Source organism: Saxophila tyrrhenica, assembly GCF_035928015.1.
Source record: "Saxophila tyrrhenica strain CCFEE 5935 chromosome Unknown scaffold_5, whole genome shotgun sequence".
In the NCBI taxonomy this organism is placed as follows: domain Eukaryota; kingdom Fungi; phylum Ascomycota; class Dothideomycetes; order Mycosphaerellales; family Extremaceae; genus Saxophila; species Saxophila tyrrhenica.
The window spans coordinates 1,115,761-1,129,694 of record NW_027041737.1 but is presented as its reverse complement, the minus strand read 5'-3'; the positions used below and the strand labels follow the sequence as shown (position 1 = coordinate 1,129,694).

The following is a 13,934-nucleotide window of genomic DNA, read 5'->3' as shown; positions in this document are numbered from 1 at the left end:
CCTGCGAAGGACCGGTAGCGTACGACAGGTGCATGATTTGGGTGACCTGGGGTATTTGCGCTCGAAGAATGACATCCTCAGTTCTACGGCCAGAAGCACGGCATTCGCTGCTCAGCGTGACCATCCGATTCAGTGGTTTCTTGAAGATATGGTCCAGAAGGGTCGTCATCATTTCCATAATGCATCGGACAAGATCTAGTCTTCATTTCTTCCTTCTAGCAATGATGGGGAACCGACGTTGGTGTTGCTCCTTGTTCATGATGTCCAGATGCTGCGTCTCAGAGCGACATGAGATAGATGAATGTATATCCAATCATGCGCACAGCACAACTCCGTGCATACAGTAACAAGCAACACCTTGTGCGGCGCAATGCCTGTGATATTTCTGCGACAGAGAACATGAGACGACCTCTCAAGTGAGGTTGAAAAGCAGTTTTGACTTTCGCTTATCTGGTTGCTACGGGCAGGGATCTGGGGACGCTAGCGGCGCTTCGATCAACAGTCGTCAACTCCATCGTCTGTCGAGCATACCACAGTATTATACCAACAGGCGACACAGCGCCGTCATGTCTTCGATACATGCAGACCCGCCGCCTCCGATCGTGACAGAACCTGACGGAATACAATATGCGACGGGACCGGCGCTAGGCAAAGGCGGATTTGCCATCTGCCATCGGGCGGAACGATACAATGGCAGCAGTCCGACGGGACAGCTGGTCGCGCTCAAGATTGTCAAAACGAAGATGGAGCCTGCGAAGCTAGCGCAGAAGGTATAGACTTCACCATGCGTCTAAGAAATGGAAGACGATACTAATCCAGCTACAGTTCGTGACAGAACTCCAAATCCACTCGAAAGTGCTCCATCCAAACATCGTCACCTTCTATCGCGCCTTCTCCTTCCAGACGAGCACTTACGTTGTGCTAGAGCTCTGCTCGAATGGCTCCCTGGCGGACATGCTGAAGAAGAGAAGATACCTTACACTGCCCGAAATACGACGATTCGTGATCCAGATATGCGGTGCTGTCAAGTACCTGCACCACCGACATGTCGTCCACCGAGATCTGAAGACGGGCAATTTGTTTCTCGACGGCGATATGAACATCAAAGTAGGCGACTTCGGATTGGCAGCACTGTTGGTGACAGAGAAGGACATGGAAGCGAAGCGGCGGACCACTATGTGCGGCACGCCCAACTACCTGGCACCTGAGATTCTGGAGAAGGGGAAGGGCCATGACGAGAAGGTCGATTTGTGGGCAATTGGTGTCATCGCATACACGCTTGCAGTTGGGAAAGCACCGTTCCATGCAACGACCAAGGACGAGATCTACAAGAAGCTAAAGTCAGGCACATACACGTGGCCCGAACTCAGCGCGACGACGAACCAAAGCTCCGACCTCAGGAATCTTGTTGCGAGCTTGCTGGTTCCCGAAGAACAACGTCCGGTTCCCGATCAGATCGTCAGCCAGAACTTCTTCAAGATCGCATATGTACCCGCAAGCATTCCGGCCGGAGCGAGGGAGAAGACGCCCAAGTGGCCCGATGTTGCTCTGCCTTCACCAGAGTCAATACGAAGAGGCTATACAGACACTTGGTATGCTGTCTGCCGTGAATCTGGCGTCGGCGAATACGTAGAAGGACAATGCTTTAAGCTACCCGGCGGAAAGGCGAGAAGCATCATAAACGACTTTCTGGCCGAGGAGCAGATGGGAGGGCAGCCCACTATGCCTCTTCCCAAAGGTCTGGTATACAGAGGTAGAGCCCTTCCCATGGAGGCCCCCGAGCGTGAGGTGTGCCAGAGATTTGAGGTGCCGCATGTCAATGACTCTCGCCCGTTGACTGGTCATCAGGTCCCAGAGACTTCAGCGGCCGCCAGATTACCGCCTGTGGCCGAAGATCGGCCTTCAAGTAGCCAGCGACTCAAGGAGATCTCGGACAACATCCGCATGCCACCCCCAGCGCGGCCGAACCGAACAGCCACTGTTAGGAAGGCCGCCAGAACGATCAGCGAGGAGGCAGCGAGGGCGGAGAACGGGCTCAGGGTCGCGTCCGACGAGGCTGGTCCTTCGATGTCTGTCCGCCTTCCGAAGGTTCGCCAGACTGCTGCACCACCTGTCGTCCCATCTTCGGCCAACGCGACGATGGAGAAGCCGGCGCGGACACGCACGGTGAAGCGCAGCGCAGATGCCAGCCTCGCACGGCGACCGAGACAGACGAAGCCAAAGGAGCGACCACGATCGCCTGAAGACCCGGGTCCACTCGCCACTCTCGATGAATTGAAGCAAGTCTCTCCTCTTCGGAAACCAAGACACAAGGCAGCGGATGCCGAAGTCGTTGAGATCTTGTCGGATCCAGAACCTGAAGCAGAGCCCGAACCAGCGCCTGCACCTGCAGCCTCGTTCAATCCAGCAGACGCCATCCTGTCGCTACCACCTCCCCCTCGAATGACTGCCAACAGACTCCCGGTGCCTCGAAAGACGAGCTCAAGCTCCACAAACTCCGATCCAGACACAGTGACCGGCACCGACCCGAACGCCGTCCTCGAACGCCTGAACACATTCCGCTCCAATGTCTCAGCAGCCCTCTCCAACACCACCAACACACGCACTTCTTCCGCCGACGCAGCATCCCTCCCCTTCATCACCCGCTGGGTCGACTACAGCCGCAAACACGGCGTCGGCTACGTCCTCTCCGACGGCACCGTCGGCTGCATCATCAACGCCGCCTCTCGCAACGGCAGCAGCGCGCCCGTGACGCACGTAGTCGTCCGGAACGGGCAGAAATGGCTTGCGAAAGTCGGCAAGAACTCTGAGCGCATCGACGCGGTTCCGCTTGAGATTCTGGAGGATTGCGGAAAGCGAGGGATCAAGCGGAAAGTGTACAAGGAGCTGGGGAGCGTGAAGGAGGGTCCACTCATGCAGGAAGCGGAGCGGAGGCGGACGCTGCAGGTGCTGTGGGTCAAGTTTGGACGGTACATGTGCCAGACGCTTGGGGGCGAGGAGGCGGAGGGTAGCGCGAAGAGCGATAGTTTCGTGCGGTTTTACCAGCGGGTTGGCAGTGTGGGGATGTGGGTGTTTGCGGATGGGTGCATACAGGTGACTCCATCACCTCCTGCCGATGTTGAAAGTCGCTTGCTAACGTGATAACAGGCGCATTTCCCAGACCACACCAAGCTCGTCCTCTCCCCCACCGGCACGGACATCAGCGCCACCTGCATCTCCCCCGAAGCCGTCAGCTACCTGTCCACCAACGGCGACTTACTCCCGCACCACGTCAGCAGCAGGGAAGTGCTCGCCGATTCGCTCTCTGCTCTGCTGAACGAAGGCGGACGGGTGAGAGCGAGGATCGTCAAAGCGAACGCGATCAAGGAGAAGTTGGAGTTCTTGCAGGTTGTTGTTGGGCAGTGGGTTGAGGGTGGGGGGTTTGGGAGGGGGGACGTGGACGGGGTGAGGTGGAAGGGGGTTGGTGGGGGGGAGGCGAAGCAGGGGCAGGCGGGGGTTGTCACAGTGGGGAGGTACGGGGGTGATGTTGCTCTGGTGTGAGAGGTGCTCCGGGTATAGAGAGGGAAATTTGGGTAGCGGGAAGGTGTTGGTGGGTATGCATTGGACATTCGCGGTCTGGAGATGGACGACTTGTATACGACTTTTCGTATTTGCTCTCCTCGATCGAGGTCTTGTCTCACGCTGCTTTGGTTTCTCTAGCGTGCTTGTCGCGGATTTTTGAGGTTGTTCCGAAGAGCAGTTCCTCCTGTCGTCTCTCGAGACCTGAAGTCAAGAGCTTGACCTCACATCTGCGTTGTCATGCTCAACGTCCTTTTATGAAAGACCTACCCACCCTTGCCACCTCACTCTCCGTCTCATTACATCTCTTCCGCTTCCATTCCCTTATAGAACTACAACCCTTCCCCTTCAGCATCCGCAATCTCTCAAAAGTCCAACCCAATGGCCTCATCAACATCCCCACCCCTCCCAAACGCCAACTCCCCCGACTCCCTCGTCCTCTCCTCCGACCCCTTACACCCAGCAAACCACATCTGCGCCCTCTGCCGCAACTTCTACGACTTCGGCTGGGTCACCGGCACGGGCGGCGGCGTCTCGATCAAACATGGCGACAACGTCTACATCGCTCCCAGCGGAGTGCAGAAAGAGCTCATGCAGCCGACGGATATGTTCGTGAAGGACTATGAGTCTGGGGAGTATTTGAGGAGGCCGGCGGTAGGTGATATACATTCGCTTCGAGCCATCTCTCTCTCTCTCTGTCGCTGTTACGCGATACGTTGCTCTATGCTGTAGCCGTTCCAACCGTCCTTGCTGACGGCAGCAAGGTAGGCCCATAAACCCTCCGCATGCACCCCCCTATTCATGGCGGCTTTCACGACTCGCTCCGCTGGCTGCTGCATCCACACGCATTCCCAATGGGCTGTTCTCGTCACTCTGATCTGTGAGTCTACCAACTCCAAAGACGTCTTCTCCATCTCCCAGATCGAGCAGATCAAAGGTATCTCCCGGGGTGGACACGGCAGCACCTCCACCTCCAACTCCAACGAAATCCTAGAAGGCGGCCGGAAAGCAGGCAACCTAGGTTTTTTCGACACGTTAAAGATACCGATTATAGAGAATACAGCGCACGAGGAGGATTTGCGGGAGAGTCTGGAGGGCGCGATAAGGGAGTGGCCGGAGACGACGGCGGTGCTGGTCAGGAGGCATGGGGTCTATGTTTGGGGGAAGGATGTGGCGCAGGCGAAGACGCAGTGTGAGAGTTTGGATTATTTGTTTCGGTTGGCGGTGGAGATGCATAGGCTGGGGGTGGGGTGGGTGAAGGAGTAGATGGGGTGAAGATGACATTATGATGGTGTGCAGCTGTATAGATGACCCAATGATCGTGCATAGCTGTATAGATTGCTCACTTCGCCGCAGCCAACATGTCTTTGACTGTGTCCTCCATTGCCTTCGGCTTCAGCCCCTTCTTTGCCAGTAAGTCTTCCAGCGTAGGGTCGCTGATCTCACACTCATTGTCCCTCAACGCATCATACGTCTTCGCCCACCACTTGATAAACCCCTCATCCATCCCTCTATCCTCCACATAGACCCTCTCATGCTCCGGCCTCTCCACAACCTCCAACCTCACCTCCTTCCCCCTCGCCCTCGACACCATCCCCGCCACCTCCTCAAGCGTATGTGCCTTCTTCTGCGAAAGATAAAACGTCTTCCCCTCCCACTCCTCCCCGGGCGCCGCAATCACCATCGCACTCGCCAACCCCAAATCCCCAATCGCCGTCCACGAAATCTTCGAATCCCCACCGACCTTCACCACCTCCCTCTCATCCCCCGGGAACCCATAGTGCCCAAAATACAACAGCCAGCTCTCATTATACAACCCCTCCCGCAACACCGTCCACTTCAACCCACTCTGCTGAGCCAACCAGTCCTCGGTCCGCTCGTGCGCCTTCATCACGCGACTCTGACTCGGCTTCGCGAAGCCGAGGCTGGTGTAGTAGACATGTTTCACCCCGACCTTCTTCGCGGCTTCCAGGGCGACGAAGTGGTCGGCCTCCCGTCCCTTGCCCGGCGGGGCGTCGAAGAAGTCTTTCTGGATGCGCGAGGAGGAGATGAGGAAGAGTTTGTCGCAGCCGGCGAGGGCGGACTCGAAGGAGGAGGGGTCGTCCCAGTGCGCGGAGCGGATTTGGAGATCTGGTTGGTTGAGGCTGCGGAGCTTTTGGGTGCCCGAGTCGGAGGAGCTGGTGACCACGATTTGGGAGGCGGGGAGGAGGTTTTCGTTTAGGAGGGAGGTGAGGGTGGCGAAGCCCAATTTGCCGGAGGCGCCTACGATGGCGAGCATGTCGACGATAGAGAGGGTTGATGTTGGTCTTTCTGGATGTTGAGAAGAGAGAAGAGAAAGAGAGAGATAATACTTGTCCTTGGGAATTCTTGCTTGTTAATGCATCTGCCGAGTTGAGGCAATGATGATCTCTTGACGGCAGAGACGCCAGTCTTTACCAGGCAAAAGGTGAATGGAAGCAGACCAGATCAGCTGGAACAGCTTCTCCAACGCTATACCCGCGGCTGCTCTAAGTAGACTTCATCTTAAGGTGAGAGTGTACAGTACATGTAAGCGAAAGAAGATGAAGTGAAGAATCTACCCCACCACCGCCACCAACCACGGTTTCCATCCCACCTCACTCTACAAACTTCAACGCGTCACAACCTCCAATCCCTTCTGGTCCCTCACAACATCTCACCCATGATTCTCAACCCCTAATAACACTCCCCACCGCCACAACAATGGCATCCTACTACCACCCACCCCTCCAAAACGACCTCCTCCTCCGCACCGCCCGCGGCGCCAAAGTCTCCCGCCCGCCCATCTGGGTCATGCGACAAGCCGGACGCTACCTGCCCGAATACCACGAAGCCAAGGGCAAGCGGGACTTTTTCGAATGCTGTCGCGACCCCGAGATCGCATCGACCTTGACGCTCCAGCCGATCGATCGGTATGAGGGGTTAATAGACGCGGCGATCATCTTCTCGGATATCTTGGTGATTCCGCAGGCGATGGGGATGGAGGTTGTGATGGTCGATGGGAAGGGGCCGCATTTTCCGGATCCGCTGGCGAGTCCGCGGGATAAGCAGTACACCGAGGTGATGGAGAAGCAGGTGGATGTGGGCAAGGAGCTGGGGTACGTGTACCAGGCGATTACGATGACGAGGAAGAAGCTGGCGGGTCGCGTGCCGCTGTTCGGGTTCTGCGGGGCGCCGTTCACGCTGCTGTGTTATATGGTGGAGGGGGGAGGGAGCAGGACGTTCCAGGTGGTCAAGACGTGGGTGTACAAGTACAATGCCGAGGCGAAGAAGCTGTTGCAGAAGATTGCGGAGCTGTGTGTGGAGTATTTGGCGCAGCAGGTTGTCGCGGGCGCGCAGATTGTGCAGGTGTTTGATAGTTGGGCTGGGGAGTTGTCGCCGGCGGTTTTTAGGGATGTGGCGATGCCGTATCTGGAGTGGATTTGTGATCGGCTGCCGAAGAGGCTGGAGGAGTTGGGGGAGGAGAAGGTGCCGATGGTCGTGTTTGCGAAGGGGGCGTGGTATGCGTTGGAGGATTTGTGTAAGACGGGGTATGATGTTATTGGGCTGGACTGGTTGCATGATCCGAAGCAGGCGTATGAGGTGGCGCAGAAGCATGGCAAGGTGGTGCAGGGAAATGCGGATCCGGGTGTGCTGTACGGTGGGAGAGAAGCGATCACTGAGTGCGTAAAGACCATGGTCCAGGGGTTTGGAGGTGGGAAGCAAGGCTGGATCGCGAATCTTGGTCATGGTATGATATGTTGCCTTGTCCCTTCAGGTCGATTCTAACGTGTCAATCAGGCGTAACACCCGGTGTCAAGCCCGACGAGCTCAAGTTCTTCTTCGAGGAGATCCACAGACTATCAGGTACAGACACCTGACTCTCGAAGCTCTAAACATGCCAACTCCTCCCAGATGAATACCAAGAACGGGCTATGCCCAATGGCAATGGCATTGCCGCCGCCGAGCAACGCATGCATGAGAGGAATATTCTGCATGCCGACTGGTAGCTGTCCTCGAGGCTCATTTGCCGACACCAACATCCTCGTCCCTGTCATCGACTGTCAGCAAGCACTCCAGTCGCACCTCGCGTCAGCACTCACCAATCCTCAGGATGCTCACGAATGAACTTCGCCATCAGCTCCTCGCACTCCTTGCTCTCCAGATTCACGACCTCGATCCCGTTTCGGCGCAGGTGCTCTTCGCCACCCACAAAAGTTTTGTTCTCCCCCATGACGAGGCGGGATACTTTGTACAGGATACAGGCTCCTGTGCACATGTCGCAGGGCGACAGGGTGGTGTACATGGTGGAGCCTTTGTAGGCAGAGGCTGGGAGACGGCCTGCATTCTCTAGAGCGGATGTTTCGCCCTGTTTAAGGGTTAGAACGATGCGGGAGATGACAGTGAATAGTTGTCTATAGTTACATGGAGAATCGCGCTGCTTTTTTGAATGCGCATATTGTGGCCTCGACCAAGGATCTTGCCGTCTTTGTCTACGAGACACGCTCCGATGGGTATACCACCTTCGCTGGCACCGATCTTGGCTTCTTCGAGGGCGGCTTTGAAGCCTGCATCGTTGACGCTCATGTTGATTCAGTGAATACAGTGGCCGTGAGGAATGGTGATTCGACTGCGGCATTCCTTGCCTGCGCCATAGTCAAAAATCTCCGTTCAACTCCACTGCTCTCAGGAACAGAGCGAGATCGGCCAATCAAACCCTGCAGATTTGGGAACGTCATTCAGGGTTGCGTTTCGTTACACCGCCCACGGCAGAAAGGCACATCAGAACCTCCCTCCTGCATCTGGCGTCGGTCTGAACACACTGCATGTCTCGAAACAACCATTGGCAACTGCATATTTCAAAGGGCTGCGCTGGCGAACGGAGTTCTCGTGGCTTCGTACGGGCAGCAGAATACACATCCTCATCTGTGCAACGATCAGTAGTTGTGCGCCCAACCTTCTGATCTTGTTGTGCGCGTTGCACGCGAGCTGAAGCTCTTCTTCCACTTCGTTTCCACCCCACCACACCGCGACTCCTTCGATCGCTACCACTGTTCTGCGCTGAATAGAGAGTCCGTCGCATTGGAAGCGAGACAAGAGGCAGATCTCGGCCGTCGACAGAAGCGAAGGGAAGATGGAGCGCGGGTGGCCGCCGCCAGCGGGCGGGAACGCACATAGCAATCCAGAAGCAAACCAATCGAGACCAGCGTTTGGGTGAGTTACCAATATCCCGTTCATGTCTTGCGAAGGTTTCATGTGATCGTTGTCGCATGACGTTGCTGGTGACGGACGGCGAGAGCTCGCCCGCATCGCACCTTCCACTCTGCACCTCAACCTCACTTCACTTCGACTTCACTCTGTTTGCGCATGACGACACGCACTGACATTGTCACCACACAGCGCCGGTCAGCAGTCACCTCCACAAGGCCACTCCGGCCTTCCTCCTCCGCCGCCGAGTGGTCCCTTTCCACACTTCCACCAACAACCTCCTTCGATCGCGAATTTGACCGGCATCAGCCAGTCATCGCCCAGACAGCCCGGAAGACCTGAAGGGCCACAACAAGCACCGCCGCAAGGCCCACAACTCCCTCTGCCAGGTTTCAGTCAAGCGACAGGCCAACCTGGGCAAGCAGAGCGAGAACGCGACAGAGCGCGTGAAGAGACGCATATCAAGGAAGAAGAGGACAGGAGACAGCGCGAGCAGCAGGAGCGGCAGCGGTTTGAGCAAGCGCCTCCTCATCAGACGCAGGCGGCTCCGCCTATGCACTTGCATCAGCCGGTAGCTGTAGGACCTCGCTCAGTACACGGGCCAAACGGTCTGCTCGCGAATCCAGGGCCGCCCTCACAGCAATCCATGGGAATGGGTGCGCCCAACGGACCGGCCAACATGTTTCCTGGAGGACCTGTCCAGCCCACATCCCAAGGCCAAGGACCCACCATGCAGCAGCAGATGCAGGCCTCGATACTGGTGCCAGGACATCCTGGAGCACAGCAGCCCGGCCAGCAAGGACAACAGACTGGACAGCCTAGCCAAAGCCAGGGCCAGGGCCAGCAGCCGATTCTCAATGACGCATTGAGCTATCTTGATCAAGTCAAGGTGCAGTTTGCTGACTCTCCTGATGTCTATAATAGATTCCTGGACATCATGAAGGACTTCAAGAGCGGCGCCATCGATACGCCAGGCGTGATTGGTAGAGTCAGCACACTCTTCAATGGCAACCCGGAGCTCATCCAGGGCTTCAACACCTTCCTGCCGCCAGGCTATCGCATCGAGTGTGGGCCCGGCACCGATCCGAATGAGATTCGCGTGACGACGCCCATGGGGTCTAGCATCCTTCCCATGCCGCAGCCGCAGCGCTTACATCCAGATCAAGACGGTGGGCAGGATGCTTTGCGCCCGCCGAATGGCACATCGACGCCTCAGCCAGGGCATTCAGCACCCAGAGCGCTCAGTCCGGGTGGGAGGCCAGTACCTGCAGCCGAAGCGCCATATCTGCGTGCGATTGAAGCAGCTCAGCGGCAAGAGCAGCAACAGTCGATGCACCAGCAAGAGCAACGTGGAGTGAACTCGCTTCAGAACGCTGTGTCCGCCGCGACTGCAGCAGGTGGTGGGCTGCGCGCTGGCATTTCACCAAGAGCGACCCCGCTGCCGGGACAACAAGATGCGAACCCCATGGCAGATGGCCAGGCTGGTCAAGCTGGCATGGAGAAGCGCGGACCGGTTGAGTTCAATCATGCCATTAGTTATGTGAACAAGATCAAGGTGAGTTCTGGCTTAAATTAACTTTTGGGCGCTGTCACATGATTGCTTCACAATGGCCGCTACCCATTGTCAACTTCCACGACTTCACTACCTCCAACCTTCACACAACAAAAACTAACATTGCTTCTCACATCAGAATCGTTTTGCTTCACATCCAGATATCTACAAGCAGTTCCTCGAAATTCTTCAGACCTACCAGCGCGAGTCGAAGCCGATCCAAGACGTATACAGCCAAGTCACTCGTCTTTTCGACGGCGCGCCAGACCTACTCGAAGACTTCAAGCAATTCTTACCAGAGTCGGCCGCGCAGGCGAAAGCAGCAGAGAACGCGCGTCGTCAAGCCGAAGAAGGCATCATGTACTCGAACATGCGCGGCGAACAGGCCTACGGCAGTCCAGTCATGTCCCGCGAAACGCAGATTGGCACGCCGAACCAAGGTCGCAACAACCTGCCACCGGTCGGCAACTTCGCACCCACGCCACTCGGCAAGGACAACAACAACAAGAAGCGCAAGGAGAGGCAAGGAACCGCTGGCAGTAACATTGACGGCGCGATCGGGCCCAGCGCTGGCAAAGGTGGCATGTATGGCGCGGGGGCGCAACCGAACAAGCGCGTCAAGCAGACTCATCAGCCGGCTGCGAAAGGTCCGAATGAGGCACCGCCATCTTCACCTACTCTCGCGCCTCGCCTCCCCGAGCCGCTGCCACCGACTACGTCATCCGCTGCCACGCCGGAGGAGCTTGCCTTTTTCGAGCGCGCGAAGAAGACCATTGGCAACAAGAACGTCATGAACGAGTTCCTCAAGCTCTGCAACCTCTTCAGCCAAGACTTCATCGACAGGACCGCCCTCGTTCACCGCGCGAAGCAGTTCATTGGAGGCAACCCTGATCTCATGAAGTGGTTTGAAGACTTTGTCGGCTACGACGAGAAGGATATCACCATCGAGAACAGAGCTAGGGAGCCAATGGTACCCGGTGGCAGAATCAGTCTCAGCAACTGCCGTGGTCTGGGTCCGTCGTACCGTTTGCTGCCCAAGCGGGAGCGGGTGAAGGTGTGCTCTGGCAGAGACGAGCTGTGCAACGCGGTCCTCAACGACGAGTGGGCTTCGCATCCGACGTGGGCGTCTGAGGACTCCGGCTTCATCGCGCATCGTAAGAACCTTCACGAAGAAGCTCTTCATAGAATCGAAGAGGAGCGTCACGACTACGACTATAACATCGAAGCAGCCAACCGCACTGTTCAGTTGCTCGAGCCGTACGCGCAGCAGCTCCGCCGCATGGACCTTCAGCAGCAGCGTGAGTTGGTGTTGCCACCAGGCCTTGGAGGACAGAGCGAGGCGATCTACAAGAGGACGATCATGAAGCTCTACGGCCGCGACCGTGGCGCCGAAGTCATTGAGAGCCTGATGGCGACCCCATACCACGTCATCCCGGTCTTGCTCAACCGCCTCAAGGAGCGTCTTGAGTCCTGGAAGCTGGCGCAGCGCGAATGGGAGAAGGTCTGGCGTGAGCAGACGCAGAAGATGTTCTGGCGATCGCTCGACCACCAAGCAGTTGGCATCAAGGTTAACGAGCGTCGCCAATTCCAGACCAAGGCGCTGCAGGGCGAGATGGCGGTCAAGTTTGAGGAGATGAAGAGCAGTGCCGACAAGACCAAGACGGACGACCTTCGTGGCAAGCCGCAGATTGAGCTTGGGATTGATGATGGGGATGTCGTCGTCGATGCTACGTGGCTGATCCTCTCTAATGCGAAAACGCATGATGTGTCGGAAAACCCGAGGCTGGAGCCGTTCCTGCGCGAGTTCATTCCTATGCTCTTTGGCATCGACGTTGATGTGTTCGATCGCAAGCTTAATGAGAAAATAGGTGGTACACCGGTCAATGGCGATGCCGGTGGTGACGACAACCAGAGCGGCGCCGAAGACTCCGCGAGCGAGAAGCGTGGTAGGAAGAATGGTAAGACGACGTTGCTGAGGCAGGCTGTTGATAAGGGGCCAAGAGGCAGGATGGGCAGGAAGGATCGCGAGGACAGCAATACTTCTGCATCCCGTCAGAGCACACCAGATGTGGCGTCCCAGGTCGGTGACGACTCTATGGCTATCGACGCCGTTGGCACTCCAACCGAAGAAGGCGCCGAGAAGAAGGCGGCTGTCAACGCAGGACCATCCCGCCGCTGGCTCGACCACCCCAGCATTGAGAACGACACCGGCACGAAGCAGATCGCTCCCACGGAGCCACAGGAGAGGCACGTCTTCCGCCTGTGGGCCAACACTCCCATCTTTTGCTTCGTGCGCATGTTCATGACGTTCTACGAGCGCCTGCACCGCCTGAAGCTGGCCGAGCCGACATGCCGCGAGACTGTCAAGCACGCGAAGATGCCCAAGCCAGCAGTAGATCTGGGCATCAACGACAAGCTGCCGTCGGAGTTCTTCGAAGACATCGGCCCGAACGCCAATTACTACAAACAGATGATGGAAAAGTTTGTTACCGTGCTCGGGGGCGACATGGAGTTCGTCAACGACGGCGTCGAGGAGTGCTTGAGGCGCTTCTATCTGCAAGACGGCTACCCGATGTATCAGCTCGAGAAGATGACGCAGGGGCTGGTGCGCTTCGGCGCGCAGATGGTGGCGCAAGATGGTAGCAAGGATCGCAGCTGGGACATTCTGCAGCTGTTCAAGAAGGATCGCATGAAGAATGAGACGAGTGCGCAGCAGATCATGGACTACCGCAAGGCGGCAGAGAAGCTGATTGGCAATGCGGATGCCTATCGCATCGAATGGGTATGTTTTCCTCCACCTCGTTTGACCCACACGAGCATACTAACCACTGCGCTTGTAGGACGATATCAAGAAGACGGCAAAGATCTTCCTCGTGAAGCACGGCGACTGGTTCTACAAAGAAGACTTCCCCTCCGACCGCGACCTCGAGGACCAATGGCGCTTCTACATCGCCAGCTACAGCCAGACCGAGCCGACCGAAGGCGTCGACCGCACCCTCGTCACCCCGGTCCTGCTGGCGCGCAACATCCACGCCATGGGCGCCGATCCGAACTCCGACATCTTCCCGCCTGAGATCCACGATGGTGGTGGCGAGGGCGTCGACTCCATCATCGCCTCCGACGGCTCGGAGGCTGCCCGCGCAGCCGTGCGTCTGCATTCGCGGCTGCAGAACTCGGATAGTGATGAGAGTTTGATTCTGCGCATTGCGGTGGGGAAGTTCTACCGGGTGTTCCAGCCCGGGACGGCGGATAGTGTGTATCAGCTCCCCTCTGAGCGTGAAGGTGGCGAGGACGGCGTGCAGAGTGCTGAGGAGGCTACGGCGGAGAGGGGGGCTAAGATGCGGGAGCGGTGGGTGCAGTTTGGTGATGGGGTGGTTGGGGATGTTGAGGCGGGGGAGGCGGGGTTTGCGGCGGTGGTTGAGGGGGAGGCGGGCGAGGGGATGGAGGTTGATGGTTGAGGGGGGTTTGCTTGGGTGTCATGCGAAGATGGGATCGGTGGGGGTGGTGGATGGTTCATGTGGCGTTTAAGGAGGAGGTTTGGGATGATACCATGGTGTGTCTGGCGAGGATGGAATACTTTCTCCGCTTCGCAAGGCTTGCATGTGGAGCGATTGTGCTA

The 13,934-nt window shown here is 57.3% G+C and overlaps 6 protein-coding genes across 6 annotated transcripts; 4 read left to right on the top strand and 2 right to left on the bottom strand.

Annotated features, from left to right (window-relative positions):
• Positions 1–566: 566 nt before the first annotated feature.
• On the top strand, positions 567–3,540 carry CDC5 (Cell cycle serine/threonine-protein kinase cdc5/MSD2; the record flags this gene model as incomplete). The annotated part of the gene is made up of 3 exons (XM_064801107.1): positions 567–770; positions 826–3,093; positions 3,148–3,540. 3 exons carry the CDS (start codon positions 567–569, stop codon positions 3,538–3,540), a joined length of 2,865 nt encoding a protein of 954 aa, XP_064661058.1.
• Positions 3,541–3,939: 399 nt separating this feature from the next.
• MDE1 (Methylthioribulose-1-phosphate dehydratase) lies at positions 3,940–4,824 on the top strand (the record flags this gene model as incomplete). Its single annotated transcript, XM_064801106.1, has 2 exons — positions 3,940–4,212; positions 4,327–4,824. The coding sequence occupies 2 exons, from the start codon at positions 3,940–3,942 to the stop codon at positions 4,822–4,824; spliced, it is 771 nt and encodes a 256-aa protein (XP_064661057.1).
• Positions 4,825–4,900: 76 nt separating this feature from the next.
• LTR77_003850 (uncharacterized protein) lies at positions 4,901–5,836 on the bottom strand (the record flags this gene model as incomplete). The annotated part of the gene is made up of 1 exon (XM_064801105.1): positions 4,901–5,836. One exon carries the CDS (start codon positions 5,834–5,836, stop codon positions 4,901–4,903), a length of 936 nt encoding a protein of 311 aa, XP_064661056.1.
• A 443-nt stretch (positions 5,837–6,279) lies between these two features.
• On the top strand, positions 6,280–7,565 carry HEM12 (Uroporphyrinogen decarboxylase in heme biosynthesis; the record flags this gene model as incomplete). The annotated part of the gene is made up of 3 exons (XM_064801104.1): positions 6,280–7,306; positions 7,357–7,422; positions 7,471–7,565. 3 exons carry the CDS (start codon positions 6,280–6,282, stop codon positions 7,563–7,565), a joined length of 1,188 nt encoding a protein of 395 aa, XP_064661055.1.
• Positions 7,566–7,578: 13 nt separating this feature from the next.
• Positions 7,579–8,142, bottom strand: FCY1_2 (cytosine deaminase; the record flags this gene model as incomplete). Its single annotated transcript, XM_064801103.1, has 3 exons — positions 7,579–7,606; positions 7,659–7,924; positions 7,981–8,142. 3 exons carry the CDS (start codon positions 8,140–8,142, stop codon positions 7,579–7,581), a joined length of 456 nt encoding a protein of 151 aa, XP_064661054.1.
• A 547-nt stretch (positions 8,143–8,689) lies between these two features.
• On the top strand, positions 8,690–13,773 carry SIN3 (Transcriptional regulatory protein sin3; the record flags this gene model as incomplete). Its single annotated transcript, XM_064801102.1, has 4 exons — positions 8,690–8,769; positions 8,956–10,318; positions 10,455–13,097; positions 13,156–13,773. The coding sequence occupies 4 exons, from the start codon at positions 8,690–8,692 to the stop codon at positions 13,771–13,773; spliced, it is 4,704 nt and encodes a 1,567-aa protein (XP_064661053.1).
• Between the last annotated feature and the right edge of the window lie 161 nt (positions 13,774–13,934).